The 14866-nt window shown below is 30.1% G+C and overlaps 1 protein-coding gene across 1 annotated transcript in view; it reads right to left on the bottom strand.

The window, feature by feature from the left end:
- Nucleotides 1–13740, bottom strand: part of LOC145326930 (metabotropic glutamate receptor 1-like) — a 78376-nt gene extending 64636 nt beyond the window's left edge. The window contains exons 1-5 of the mRNA XM_080170378.1: nt 13699–13740; nt 9986–10046; nt 8748–8800; nt 3401–3505; nt 293–347 (exon numbers count right to left, since the gene is read on the bottom strand). Of these exons, the coding sequence (XP_080026504.1) occupies nt 293–347; nt 3401–3505; nt 8748–8800; nt 9986–10033 (261 nt within the window). The 5' untranslated portion in view covers nt 10034–10046; nt 13699–13740. The remainder of the gene's footprint in view (nt 1–292; nt 348–3400; nt 3506–8747; nt 8801–9985; nt 10047–13698) is intronic.
- Nucleotides 13741–14866: the final 1126 nt, after the last annotated feature.

The raw sequence follows: 14866 nt of genomic DNA, 5'->3' as shown, positions 1-14866 counted from the left end.
TATAAAGCTCTTATTTTCCATATTTTACAGAATCATTTTTTTATTTTCTGTGCTATTTGAGTTTTTACCCTCATTTTATTTTTTTTTATTTCTTAATTTAGGGGTGAGTGACGTCCAATCTTTTTAATTTTTGGGGAGTATAATGAGGGATTTTAAAGGTTTGTGGGATTATCTAATAATGTACTTGTAATAATTTTAATTTAAAAGGGGGTTATCAATTTCCTTCCTTGAGTAAAAAATGTGGGTAGCATTTAGGGATTTTCTCTGTTGCTATCAAAGTTAGATAACTTACCGGTAGAAATTGTAAAGTTTCTCTGAGTGCTACTGGCGCATGCCAACATGAATCCCTGAAAAATATAAAATTAGTAATTTGTTTGTTGATCATCCATATGCATATAAAAGTAACAAGATGACTGTCTGTCTGTCTGTACCGAATGATATTGCTAAACGCTGAACTGATATGGTTCATTCTCCTTTACAGATTAGCTTCTTACAGGTCCTAGGAAGGTTTATAACTATTTTGAGGTCGAGAACCAATAACTTTGCAAGAGAAATCGCCCCTTGGAATAAATAACCCCCTAAAATAATTTTCTTTTTCTTTTTAAAACTAAAATTAAAAATGGGGGGTCGACTGTTTAAACCTCTTTTTAAGTATAGTTTTTTATATAACTTAAGCTTAATGTCAATTTAATTTATAAATGTTAATCTGAATGAGACCTTTTTGTTTTAATTGCGACATTTAAAGGACTGAAAATCCAACTAAATGCATCTAAATCCTGATATTAAAGAATTTGTGGATATTATTTCACTAATATAAAAATTTTCTAATGTACATATTTGTTAAAAATTACTAAATAGACATTTAATATTCTATATAGGCGACACAAAACAAAGATTTATTTCCTCCATATACACCGGAGGCGTGCATAAGAGGGGTTTAACCACCGGTCTGGCAAAATTAAGGGGGATGGATACACCTTCCTAAAAGTCCACACCTTTATACCCTCCTTAACACGGGTATACACACCCCTGAAACAGACAAGGGGGATGTAAGGGTAAAAAGTTTTAACTGTAAATTTAAGGAGGGAGTGAGAACAAAAAACGTGCGCTTCTTGCACCAGTTTTCCAGTCAAAGGACGCTTTTAAGACTTTTGATAATGTTGATTAAATGCTTGCAACCCCCACCACACTACACCCCCTTGAATTTTTGTTTAAGGATGTGTCAAAATTCTAGGGAGCGCTTCGCGCACCTTCTTGGCACAACCCTGTGCACGCCACTGAAATTGTATATACTATAATATAGGAATTTAGAAAACCAATATATTTTACACATTCATGATATCTACACTTTTTAGTAGCGCTGCCACTCTATAGTTCGCCCATTCCACCTTTTTAAAAAAAAAATTTTGTCAGTCAAATTATAAGTTGAAGTAAATTGTAAAAAATGTTTTACATAATAAAATGATACATTAAACTTTTCAACCTACATTATAGGTAAAATTTCTTATTTTTATTCTGAATATATTTTATTCTTGTTATTTATTTTCAATCAAATGAATAAATAGGATAACACCGCGCTATTTATTGACATAGAACTCCTTGTTTCCCTTTAAAAGATATATATTTTGTCAACACAAATTTAAAAATAGTCATATTTTATTATGTTAGGTTTTCCCTCCAAAAAAAAGTAAAAGGTTGGGGTTCAAGAGACAACTCTATATCAAAATTCCAAAGAAAACCTCTTAATTAAATGCAACCTGGTTCTAAACTCTTTTTCTCAAATCAGATGATATAAAATATTAACCCCTGGAAGGATAAAATTCAGGAGGCGCTGAACTTATCGACCCTCCCCCTTCTTACCTTTTCAGATTTTAACTACCATCTATCGCCCCCCCCCCCCCACAAAAAATTGAACGTTATTTAGACCATAGAAAAAGATGAATCAAAGAGATTTCTTGGATTTTTGGAGAAGACACGTCCAGCACCGTAGATAGTTCATAGATCTAAAGGGATAAGACATAAGGTCGATAAATTGATGTATTAAGCCAATGATAGTCTCAAAAGTTGTTAACCCAACAAATCAGAAAACGTCATTATAAAACTTTGGGGACTTGTGTAATAAATAGCCCAATGTCCCCCTCGCTCCCTGAGATAATTAGTCTTGTATACTTCTAATAAGCTGTGCTTTCACTTTCGCATTTCATCAAATATTAACATACAATTTATAAAGCACAAAATGTTACTTGGCCAATAAGTTTTTTTTCAAAGACCCAATTGAAAGTCGGCACAAGTTCGTCGTGATGAAGACATACACTTATTTAACTCCTCCCCCTCCACCCATCCTATTGTTTTACTCTAATTTTATGCTGGCCGGATGTTTTCTATGCGGAAATGAATGAACACCTGGTAATAAGACTAATAAATAAGGTTATTTCTGTATGAAGAAAATAATTCTATCATAATTAATACAAACATATTTTGTTATCAAATGCGTCGAGGGGGAAAAAATACATTATGATTTTTTTTCCAGTATGGCTCCAAAACCGAATATAAATTGCTGGATTAGAACCAATCTAGAGCCAAACTGAAAAATCATGTATTGTATTATAGACAATTTTCTATAAAAATAAAAATAAAAATCTTAAGATTATTACCTTCGGACTCTTGGGGCTAATAAAACAGGTTTTAATCTTTCATTCTTTTTAATATTCAAGGAAAGCTGTCTATAATACGATGCGATAAATAACTATTCTTTTAATAATGGATACAAAAATTAAGAACTAAATCAATTTTGTTTTTACCAAAAGTCTTTTAGATTTTCTCTGATAGATATTTAAGATTTACATTCATACAAATAATTAATTTTGATTGTTCTTATTTCCTACTTTTACCTAAATTATTTTTACAAAAATCTTCTATAATCACGTTTAGTTAAATATGTTAATGAACGATAAGTTAAATGTTATCTAAATTTTTAAAGGCTAACTTTTGTCTGGGGTGGATTGAAAATATGAAATGACAGAATAAATTGTAGATTCATTTATTAAATGATTAAATATTTATTAATAATTAAACATATGTCTTGAACGATTCCTAAACAAAGGAAATATGTCATAAATTTTTGGCGCTTCACGCCTTATTTAAAAGATTTTAACTTATAATAAAAAAACTGTGGGTATCTCTCCTATGGTAGGGAAAATTACACCCCCTATGCAAATCTTACCCTTAAGATTAAAACTTTTAAGGGGATAAAAAAAATAATTTCAGTGCGCTTTGCGCGCAATTTTACACATTGAATTACACCCATTGAACGTTTACCCCACATAATTCAATTATGTAATGTTAAGACGAACAGTTGATAGTCAAGGAGAAGCTACGCTACAATAAATAACATTTATACCTGATATAAATACCAAGTTTAATATTTGGTAAGAGATTTTTATTTGCATTTATGGCGTTAATGGTTTGTATAGCTGCTTCAACTCGCTGAATACCATATTGTTCCCTAAATAAAACATAATAAATAAGTTTAAAAACTAAAGTCAAGTAAAACAATGAGACTTATATTGTATCGAATACCTCAGGATTTACACAGATTTCTTATCTTTATAAATGAAAACAGTAAAAAAACACCATTTCTTTACATATAAGTAATGTTTTTCAATAATATGATCGAATAAAAGAAATTATTTCTAAAAATCTACGAAAAGTAATGTCAAAAATCATAAAATATTATAAGGTTTATTATCCAGGTAACTTAAGGGATAAGACAATGGATACATCCCCGTTAATGATAAACAAATTAATTTTTGTAGATTAGATTTATAGTTTAAAGGTTGGACCCTACTAGTTTTCAACTAACCAATAAAGTTTCAAACAAAGGTACTTAGAGAGTTTATGAGCCAACGAATAACATAAAACATAAAAAAACATTTATTCAGTGACAGATTACGCCCCGTCTTACGAAGCAGTACATACAATAGTACACCAAGCTACTGCTTAGTACCAGGTGTACTTTACAATTTTTCATATTTATAAATTTAAATTGCATGACTAACACTAGATGTTATGTGTGGCAATGATTAGGCTTCCCTAAAAGTAGGAATATGCGTATCCAAGATGTTTGCATTGCCTTTTTTAGGTTGGCATTAAAATAATAAGAAAAATAAGAAATAATAATGTCAAAATTAATGTAGGTAAAATTAAATGGACAGGGGAAAAAGAGAAGGAAAGAAGGGTTACAACAAATTTTAAGGCTAGTTTTTCTTAAATTTTAAAACCATTTCTGTAATTAATAATGTAAGGTTTTTAATAAATCCAGGCAAATCAATATATTTTAAGTACATTCATTACATTCTTCAATATTACATATAGATTTAAAAAGTTCATCTTTAAGATTTAATGCAAATGTTTTTTTAGGAATATTCTCATTTAAAAGATCTTTTTCATGACAAAAATTATTCCATAGTCTTTGAAATGAAAATAATGGAAACCTTTCAATTTTTTTAAATTTGGCTATTGGAATATAAAACTCACTAGAATTTCTTAGTTGTCTCTGATTTCTTAGATTATTTCTAATCCATACACCATCAAAAGAATTTGGTAGCCTCCAGCGAATAAAATCATAAAAAAATAGTAGTTTTGTATAAATAGATAGCTCCTTAATAGGCAAAACATTAATTTTCCTAAACAAAGGTGGCGTATGGCTGTTATAAGCGGATTTGTGTATAATTCTAATAGCTTTTTTTTGTAGAACTACTAAAGGCTTAATAGATGATTCTAAGCCACAGCTCCATGCTGGCAAGCAATACAATAAATGGCTATTTATAAAAGAGTGGAATAGTGTTACTAAGGATTTTTCACATAATATATGCTTAACTCTATTGATTAAAAACAAACTTCTAGATATTTTTTTCCTTAAATATTCAATATGGTATTTAAAGTTAAGTTGAGAATCAATAAACACACCCAAAAATTTAATTGCAGGAATTTCACTCTGTTGGTTGATATAACCCAAATATCTAATTTTATCTGTATCATTCTCATTTTCATTATTAAAATCTAATTTAATTTTAATTTGTTCCCAAGTTATGGAATCCTCCCTTTTATTAAAGATCATAAATTTAGTTTTAGTTGGATTAAGAGACATTTCATTGCAACGAAACCAATCACAGATATTTTTAAGTTCAATGTTGAGTATTTCAATTATCTCATTCAAATCTTTTCCTGATATCAAAAAATTACTGTCATCTGCAAAGAGTAGTGTCATTAAGCTAGTACAATTTTTAATATCATTGATATAAACTAGAAACAAAATTGGGCCCAAAATACTTCCCTGTGGGACACCCTTGCTGATTCCTAATAAATCACTTTTTTCGCCATTTGTATAAACAAACTGATTTCTATTACTTAAATAGTTTTTAAACCATTCTAATTCTAATCCATGTATACCAATTTTTTAAAGTTTTTTTAATAAAATTGTATGCGAAATTGTATCAAAACATTTAGCAAGATCACAGAATACCCCTATAGTAATTAAATTTTCATTTTTTGCTTGTCCCAGATAATTCAAAAGGTGAATCATAGGATGTAGTGTAGATTTTTTTGCTTGAAATCCATATTGATGTTCATAGATAATTTGATTAAATTCAAGATATCTTGTGAGTTGTTCAGATACAATTTTTTCTAACAATTTTGAAAAAATAGGTAGCAAACTTATTGGACGATAATTGCCAGGGTTACATTTATCCATTTTAGAGCTGTTACTATATTTAAAAATTGGCAAAACTTTAGCAATTTTTAATTGTGAAGGAATTTGACCTGTTTTAATAGATTGGTTAATAATGTGAACAAGAGGTACGGCAATACTATTTATAATTTGTTTTAATAAACAATTTGATAATCCAAACATGTCAGAGCTCTTTTTATTTTCCATTTTTTTCACTAAATTAAAAAGAACATGAATATTTATTTCTCTTAGCTTAAATACACTGTCTGTATCAGGAATCAAGTCGCACGGATTAAGTGGGGAAGGGTTAATTTGGCTGGCAATTTCATCAGCAATTGAAGTAAAATAAGTATTAAATTTGTTAGAAATATCATGATTATTACTGTAAGATGTATCATTGACAATTATTTCATCTATACACGATGTCTTGTCATTTGATTTTGAGATTACTTGTCTTAAAGTTTGCCAGGTTTTTCTTAGATTTTCTTTATTTTGATTAAGTTGTTCCCTGTAAAAAATTTTCTTTGCATCTTTTATTGCCTTATTGTAAATGTCCCTATATGTTGTATATGCAATGTTATTTTCTGGTGTTTTATTTTTTGAATAAATTGTCCCTAGCTCAAGTTTTTTTCGTCTAGAAATCATAAGCCCTCCCGTCATAAATCCCTCTATTTTATGAATATTTTTATTAAATTTAACTTCTTTGATGGGAAAATGTAAATTAAAAGCACAATCAAATACTTCATGAAAGTTTTCAAAACTAATTTGTGGGTTTAATTCATTAAGAACATTACCCCAGTTGTTCGTGTTTAACATTGCATTAAATTGAATAATTTTTTCACTTGTTATATCCCTGCTGATAAATGTTTTAGGCTTTTCTGTTTTTTGTGTTTGAGAACTAGCATGAAGAATAGGGAAATGATCAGAAATTGAGTTCAGAATAACGCCGGATTCCAATGTATTATTGCAAGAATTAGATAAAATATTATCAATCAATGTACATGAAGCATGTGTAACTCTAGTTGGTTTAGTAATTAAAGGCAAAAACCCGTTAGATAAAGTGTTCTCTATAAAATCATTTGTTTTTAAATGAGATTCAAATTTAAGGAGATCTAAATTCAAGTCAGACATGATGTAAGAGTCACCTTTATAAGATGACATTGCTGCTTGTAAATTTGATATTTTATCAATGAAATATTCCATCTGATCATTAGAACTCATGCCTTGTATTGGAGAATTAGGACGATAGACACAACTAATTATATTGCTTTTTTTCTGTTCAGTAATAACTTTCAATGTTAAAGATTCAAAAAGATTTTCTTCAAAATATGATAAATCATCAATTACAGTAAATCTATGTTTTTTATGAATATAGATTCCAACTCCCCCTCCCTTCCCCTTTTTTCTAGATGAGAATACAAAATTATAATTTTCAAGTTTATATAGATCTTGATCAATAATTGAAAATATTTCTTGAATACAAATTATGTCAAAATAAATGTTGTTTTGTAGAAGAAAATTGATATATTAAATTCATCAAATTTCGAGGGTAAGGAACCAAGATTCCAGCTTAAGAATTTTATCTTCCTGCAATTCTTAAATTTATTAATGAGTTGTGTGTTGTCAAAATAGGAACATTTTAAATCTATACTGAGATACGGGCTTTCAATTTCGTTTTGATTTGCACTATTTAATTTATCAGCAAAACATTCATTTAGATAATTAATAAATGTCAAAATTTAAAGAAAAAAATAGCACATAAAAAATGTTGTAAAATTTTGCGTGAGAAAACTTAGGAACTTTTATTAAGGAAGGGAAGGAGAGAGGGGGTGAGAATATTTTAACTTCCTGTTGAAATAAGATATTTAGGGTGAATGAAAGGACATTTTTAAAAATTGAGGGGAAAAAAATAGCGAGAAATACTATTTTGAATAAAATTCAATTACTAGTTTAATTTAGAAGGTTAAGATTAGGTCATAATTACTATTATATATACTAACTTTGAGCACTATTTAATTGTTCATTAGTTCATTGCATGATTTATCAAAAAACTTCACAGATTGTATCCTGTCTCCTTCGTTCTTAATATATTTGATCACTCTACCATCCAGGTGCCAGCATTTAGAGAATTGTTTACTTCTGATCAGTTTCTGCATTACATCATACCTCATTTTGGTGAGGTCGGCGCTTATCGAGTATCTCTCTACACCATTTTTGACGTCAATTTCTCTTATAGGCAGATTTTTTTTGTTTGAGAGGATAAAATCTTTCAATGGGCGACTATGGAACCTTACAATTATAGGTGGAACTTTGTATGATCCATTCTTGTCTTTCGGTATAGGCAGAATATGGGCATTTTTGATGAATTGACCTGGTTCAGTGGGCATTTTGAGACGGTTTTTGTTCGCCTCTAGCAGAGGTTTGAGGACCTCTTCAACTGCTTTCATGGCTGCTTGATTGTGGCCAAGGGACTTTTCCAGATCTTTATCAACTTGTACACCATTGATTCTTACACACTCGTTTCTGCTGTGTTGTTCTCTGTCATCAAGCTTGATTTTTAGCAATTTGATTTCAGATTTGTAGCTCTCCATCTCTGTCTTCAGATTTGTGTTAACAACCTTTATGGCGCTAATATCCTTTTCAATTTGTGGAAATTTTTGAATAAGGGGTAGAACCTTCTTGTAATTTTCCTCAAGGACATGGACCCTTTGTATTAAATCATCCAGGCTGTTGAGCTTATCCATCACTTGCTTGTGGTCGGAGGATTGTTTTTCCGTAAGCTTAGTAATAGCCTCCATGATATCTTTGGAGATATCCTCACTTGTCAACTCAATAGGAAGATTTGCAAAACGGTTTTTGTCCGACATTTTTAAAAACAAATTTTGTCCCTTCTGGCTTGAACTATGTATTAAAAGCGAGACATTTACGACACGTCCGCTCAGTTCAAGTATAACGTGGTCATAAATTATTGGGTATCATTATAAATTACAGTCTAATGTCCCTTCCCTCCGATTATTACCTGATATCACCACACTGCTCTTGATTACTACCCTCCATCTGAGAATTTACTGGCTGGAAAATAAAACTATTGTCAGTAAATCATAAAGAAAATTTGTTAAATCTTATTCTCTTCACTTTTTAATAGCGGCTACGCCTCTAGAGGCCTCTAGGGGCACTTGAGGAGAGGAGAGTCGAATTTGATAACCCAATTTCTTATTTTAGATTTAAAAAGAAAAAGTAAAAAAAAAATTGGGGGGGGGGGATTTTTTATTTTTTGGGGGGGTTGGGGGTGTCCCACCCCCAAGAAAATAGTTATAAACCTTCCCGTGACCTATGAGAAGCTACCCTGTTAAGGAGAACCCGATCGGTTCAGCGGTTAGCGAAATCCTTCGGTACAAACAAACACACAGACACACAAACATCCTGTTACTTTAGTATAAGGATATGTAATACTATGTTAATAAAGGGGTACTAGGACAAACACAATAAGTGACAAACGACGGAGTGGACACTTAACCTAACTTAACCTATTTTAAACCATCATATAGTTTTTTTTATAGCTAACCTTTTCAGGGGGTTTATTTGTGTATTCATATCTTAACCTAACCTAACCTGTATAGAAGTACTTTATTAACTTTATATTCTAAACTCTTCTATGTTTGTCCTAGCACTCCGACGTTTGTCACTCCTGCGTTTATCCTAGAACCAATAAAAGGACATTGTATTGATATTGAAAAGTTAACCAATAGACATTAGACATATGGACTAACAATTATAGAGTAGATTTGCTACTTAAATACATTATTTGTACTTTTAAAACACTGTTACATAAAATACATACTAAGTTTTAGTGGTTTTAAACTAACTACACAAAATTCTAGTCAGCCTTTTAAACTAAAACTGCTTGATTTTACAAATTTAACAACATTTAAAATAAATACTTGAAAAATGTTTTCTTTAAATTATAAGGTTTATTATTCTTTTTGCTTCTTAAAGAAAGTATTAATTTTATGAAGCCCATACATTTTTTAAAAATGTAATAAGGGGTATTGATTTAGATGCTCAAAAACTTGGATCCAGATGTGTGGAAGGGGGTGTATCCACCCCCCTGGAAAAACTAAGGGGGTAAATGACTTTTGAGAATGTTGAATATGTAGAGGGAGGATACCAAGATGGGTCTATCCACCCTCCTCACATTAAATACCCCCCCCCCCCCAATTGTTAAAATCCTGTGCTCGCCACTGCTCAAACATATACCTGGTCATGTATAGAAAAAAGAGCTCCAATATAAAGATCTCCAGGCATCCAACCATATTTTCTAAATTAACAAGAATAATAATGATCATGTATAGAAAACAGAGCTCCAATATAATGATCTCCTGGCATCCAACCATATTTTCTAAATTAACAAGAAAAATACAGATCATGTATAGAAAACAGAGCTCCAATATAAAGATCTCCAGGCATCCAACCATATTTTCTAAATTAACAAGAACAATTATGATTATGTATAGAAAACAGAGCTCCAATATATAGAAGATCTCCAAGGTGATTAAAACGTTCAGACACTTAACTTTAAGAATCAACCAATCAAAATTCAATAAAATTCTTCAAAGTTGTTTAGCCAACAAACCAAAAAAAGCTTATATTAAAACTCTTGGGACTAGTGTAATAAACAGCTCAATGTCCTTTCCCTCCCTGCATGAACGGGTACATGGCGTTCCTGCAACTGGCAGAAATATAGCTGGATGTTTTTTTTGTCAAAATGTAAAAAACTCTGCCAAAAATACAGTCATACTTAAAGTAACCGCCATAAATACATCTAACAAAGGCATTTTTTTATGTCAAAAATACATCCTATACATTTTAATTAATAATAAACCATAGTGAACTGTATACTTATAGCAGACATTTATTATCAATACAAGAACATGCATAAATATTATATTAAAATTATAGTTAAAGGTTTAAAATAATTGAGGGATAGGTTATCCAGGTATTTAGAATAAAAAGTTAGTGTAAAGAATCTAAAAGTTATTGGCTTAGCCGCTTGTAAATAAAAATTCAAGTAAAAAAGTGATTATGTATGAAAGCAACTAAATGATTAATGTTGACAAATGTGGTCTTAGCTTTATATGAATAATGGATATATTATTACTTGGATCTTACACCAGATTTTCATGTTCTCTTATAGAGTGAAACTTGTAGCCTGCTAAAATAAAGATCCCCCCCTTTGACCAGGTTTACCCAATGCCCTCTACTCATACTGGATGAACAAACTGACCAATGAATGAGTTTCATGTTAGCAAGCTAAATTGGCGACTATTTTTTCCATGTCATGATATCCACGTATATTCTATTCATTATGTAAATAAATATTACAGGAAATTGTTTTTACAAAATAAAACAAAATTTAAGGAATTGGACAATAGTGGATGATTCGGTGTGAACCGCCAATTATGATGAACAAAATTCTCCTTATGTAGAATAAGTATATTTGGACACTGTTTTTTACATACTAATAAAAATTCAAGTTTTGAAGCCTGCAATTGAAAGAACCAGTTTATGAAACTCGCCAATTGTTAACTTATAACTTTTTGTGTGGGATTAATCTAACCATCATTATCCTCTTCCTTGCTTAATTATTGCTATAAAAAAATCTGCTAAAACACATAAACACAATCTCCCTATTCAAAGCAATGTGATGTAAATGGAAGATGCTTAATTTAATTATAACATATACAAAGGGCGGATGGGGATATTGGACTGTAAATTATACTGGTACCCAAAGTTTTTAACCATATTAACTTCTTCCTCGGCTTAAAAACTTTTGATACTTTTTGAATTTTCAATGGTTCGTTTCAAAAACGTAGTGTCAAAACTTAATTTACAAAAGGGGGAATTTTTTTAATCATAATTTAGGTTGGTTATCAATTTATTGTCCATTGTCTTATCCCTTAAGATCCCTGAATACACAGGATAATTATGCATTTGTCTGTCTCAATTATTGCGTAACATTGCATAGAAGCAATTTATAAAACAAGGATGACACCATCCTTTGTAGCAAAGCAGTAATTTTATTAGGATGGTGGACATACTCTCCCCCAAAACAGTTAAAAACCTACCCTGAACTGAACTTATAAGAAGCTACGTCATAAAGGAGAGCCATAACGGTTCAGCGGTTATCTTGTTTAAAATATATAATGCCCAAAAAAATATGTTTTATGTTTAGATCCTTCGCTACAAACAAAAAATGCTTACTACTTTATATAATAAATAGGATAAAAATATTGTTAACTTATTATTGCTGAGCTACTTAAGAAATTACATATTATTCCATGGTATTTAAATGCAAGTTATTTTAATATTTTTCTATCTTGAACGCAAAATTTTAATATTCTTTTTAAAATATTTTTAAAAGCGAAGCTTTTCGGTCCGTACTCTCGTCCGTCCGTACGTCCGAGACGATTAATAAAGCGTAGCAACTATAATTACCAAAATGTCCGTACGTCTATTTTAAACAACAAATTTTCATGTGATCTAATTATCCGATTGATCTGAATTTTGTTATATTGATTCCTGGGACAACAAAATATAATATTTTAAGCAAAGCAACTCTATAATCAATTCCTAAAAATGTAAATATGTCCATAAACATTATCCTGTATCAAGCAGGTTTTTAACAAATTTACTTACAATTTTGCTTCGACTCTTATTTATTTATATTCTGATTATTCAGGTCTGACACTATACAAGTGTTAATGTCCGTTTGTCCTACCGTTTCAGTGCTTCGCTTTTATGGATGTTATTTTCCTTGTTTTGTCATGAAATGCTTTGAATAATTTATGTATTTCAAAATGTCTTAACTCTTATTTGATGTCCAAAACCACGCAACTGAAATTACATAATTATATTCAAACAAAAATAGCTATATTTTAAACACTAAAAAAGACAAAAAAATCTTTTGTTATGAATTGAGGACAGACAAAAAGCCATTTTGATTACAAACAATTTAAATATATAGGTGTTTTCATTTAAACTTGCACTCACACCCCCCACCCCCCAACCTCCAAAAATATATTGAAATTAGGTAAGTAGGTAATTTTTATTCATTGCCTACCCAACGATGGGGGTCCTAACCCTGCAGTACCATAACCTTGCACAACATACCTCAACATAGTAAAATCAAACAAACAAAAAACTAGCCCACCTTATTTTCAAATAATTTTAAAAGATGGGGGTTGGTTATGTGCTCAATAAGGCACTTTAAGGGAAATTACATATTCATCTGTTGTGATAGATATGTATTTTCTATTCAATACATGAAACAATTGTTTCCAGGGTTCGGAAGCCGCGCGTAAGCCGCGTGTAAGCCTCAGTGAAATCTTCATTTTATCACTATAAAATTCAGCTGGATGTATAAAACTGCTCTTTAGCAGACAATCCTTCTTTCTGAAATTTCTTTTTCTGCTCACAAGCAGGTTTAAAACTGAGGCTTATGCGCGGCTGAGGCGCGGCTTCCGAACCCTGATTGTTTCAATTAATCTACAATGAACATGTTTATGAATTAATATTCTATTCCAAATTTATTTCTGAGTGCTGTCTAAACTTAAACTTAGCAAATCAATTTTAGATATTTAAACATTTCAAGAAAGCTATTTTAATTCCTTTTGAACCTTCCATTTCATGTTAAGGTTGGATTAATTTAGGTTAGATAGATAGCTAGCTAGATAGATAGATAGATAGATAGATAGATAGATAGATAGATAGATAGATAGATAGATAGATAGATAAATAGATAGATAGATAGATAGATAGATAGATAGATAGATAGATAGATAGATAGATAGATAGATAGATAGATAGATAGATAGATAGATAGATAAATAGATAGATAGATAGATAGATAGATAGATAGATAGATAGATAGATAGATAGATAGATAGATAGATAGATAGATAGATAGCTACCTGTCTTGTTGTGCCCCAGACACGAATATATTTGTTTGGTAAGAACTGTGTAATAGTTTTTGTTGATATTATGATGCAGTCTTTTTATTTTAAGATTTCATTTTCTACTTATACAACATTTATTCATTTAAAGTAGCGAAAAAAACGCAATCTAGTACGCATGTCCTGACATCAAATTTTATAAGGCTAATTGAGGAAAAATTCATATTTATGGATCTTTTTAAAAACATTCTCAAAAATTTGTTTAAGATTTTATATGAACGTTCTTTTGACTTTATTTTATTAATAACAGCTACGCTCCTAGAAGCATTTTTTATTTTAGATTTGAAAAGAAAAAGTAACAAAATGGGGGGGGGGTTTAAGACTATGATAAGCCTGTAAAGGAGAACCATATCCGTTCAGAGGTTAGTGAGATCCTTCGTTACAAGAATAAAATTACCCAACCTAACCCCCGAAATAAAAATTTATTGTTCGCCTATCTTAGAATTATATGAATTTCTGGGCTTATAAATTTCTTGTTTAGTTATCATAATATTATTCCTGAAATAAATTATGTATAGTTTGATAATTGATAGTTCTGCACTTAAAAAACATTTTGTCTCAAACATTTTATTTAATAATTTAGAATCTGAAATGTTAGAAATGTGTTATTTACAGTTTTCCGCGGATAATAAAATAGATAATTATTTTTATTTTATTGTTTTCAGAGATTCTCTATAATAAGATACGATACATGATTTTTTAGTATGGTTCATAAAAATTTAAGTTGACTAATTAGAGCATAGATGTATTAATGACTACATGGCTTAAATATTTTCGATGAAACGAAAATAAAAAGTAAAAGAAATAACCATTGTTTATATATATAATACTAGAGTTGGCTCGATATAACTATCTCCCTATTGGCTAGTTACCTATTATGATCTTATAGAACAATTTTATTGTCACCCTATAAGTTAAAAAAAAATAAGATAATTTTCTTGGAAAATACTTGCCTAAATTAGTTTTATTTTTCTTAGAATCTTTAGATTTATCTAATAACCTTTACAAACTGAAATTTCAATTCATACACTTTATTTCACTCTCTTTAGATTTTTTTTGAAAAAGACAACATCAAATATGTTTTTGAAAACATGTTGTGATGAACACAACATGTTGTAGGTTTTTT

Source organism: Acartia tonsa, chromosome 8 (assembly GCF_053477335.1).
Source record: "Acartia tonsa isolate MP-2025a chromosome 8, ASM5347733v1, whole genome shotgun sequence".
Taxonomy (NCBI): Eukaryota; Metazoa; Arthropoda; class Copepoda; order Calanoida; family Acartiidae; genus Acartia; species Acartia tonsa.
The sequence above is the reverse complement of the archived record's forward strand: the minus strand, read 5'-3'. Positions and strand labels throughout refer to the sequence as shown.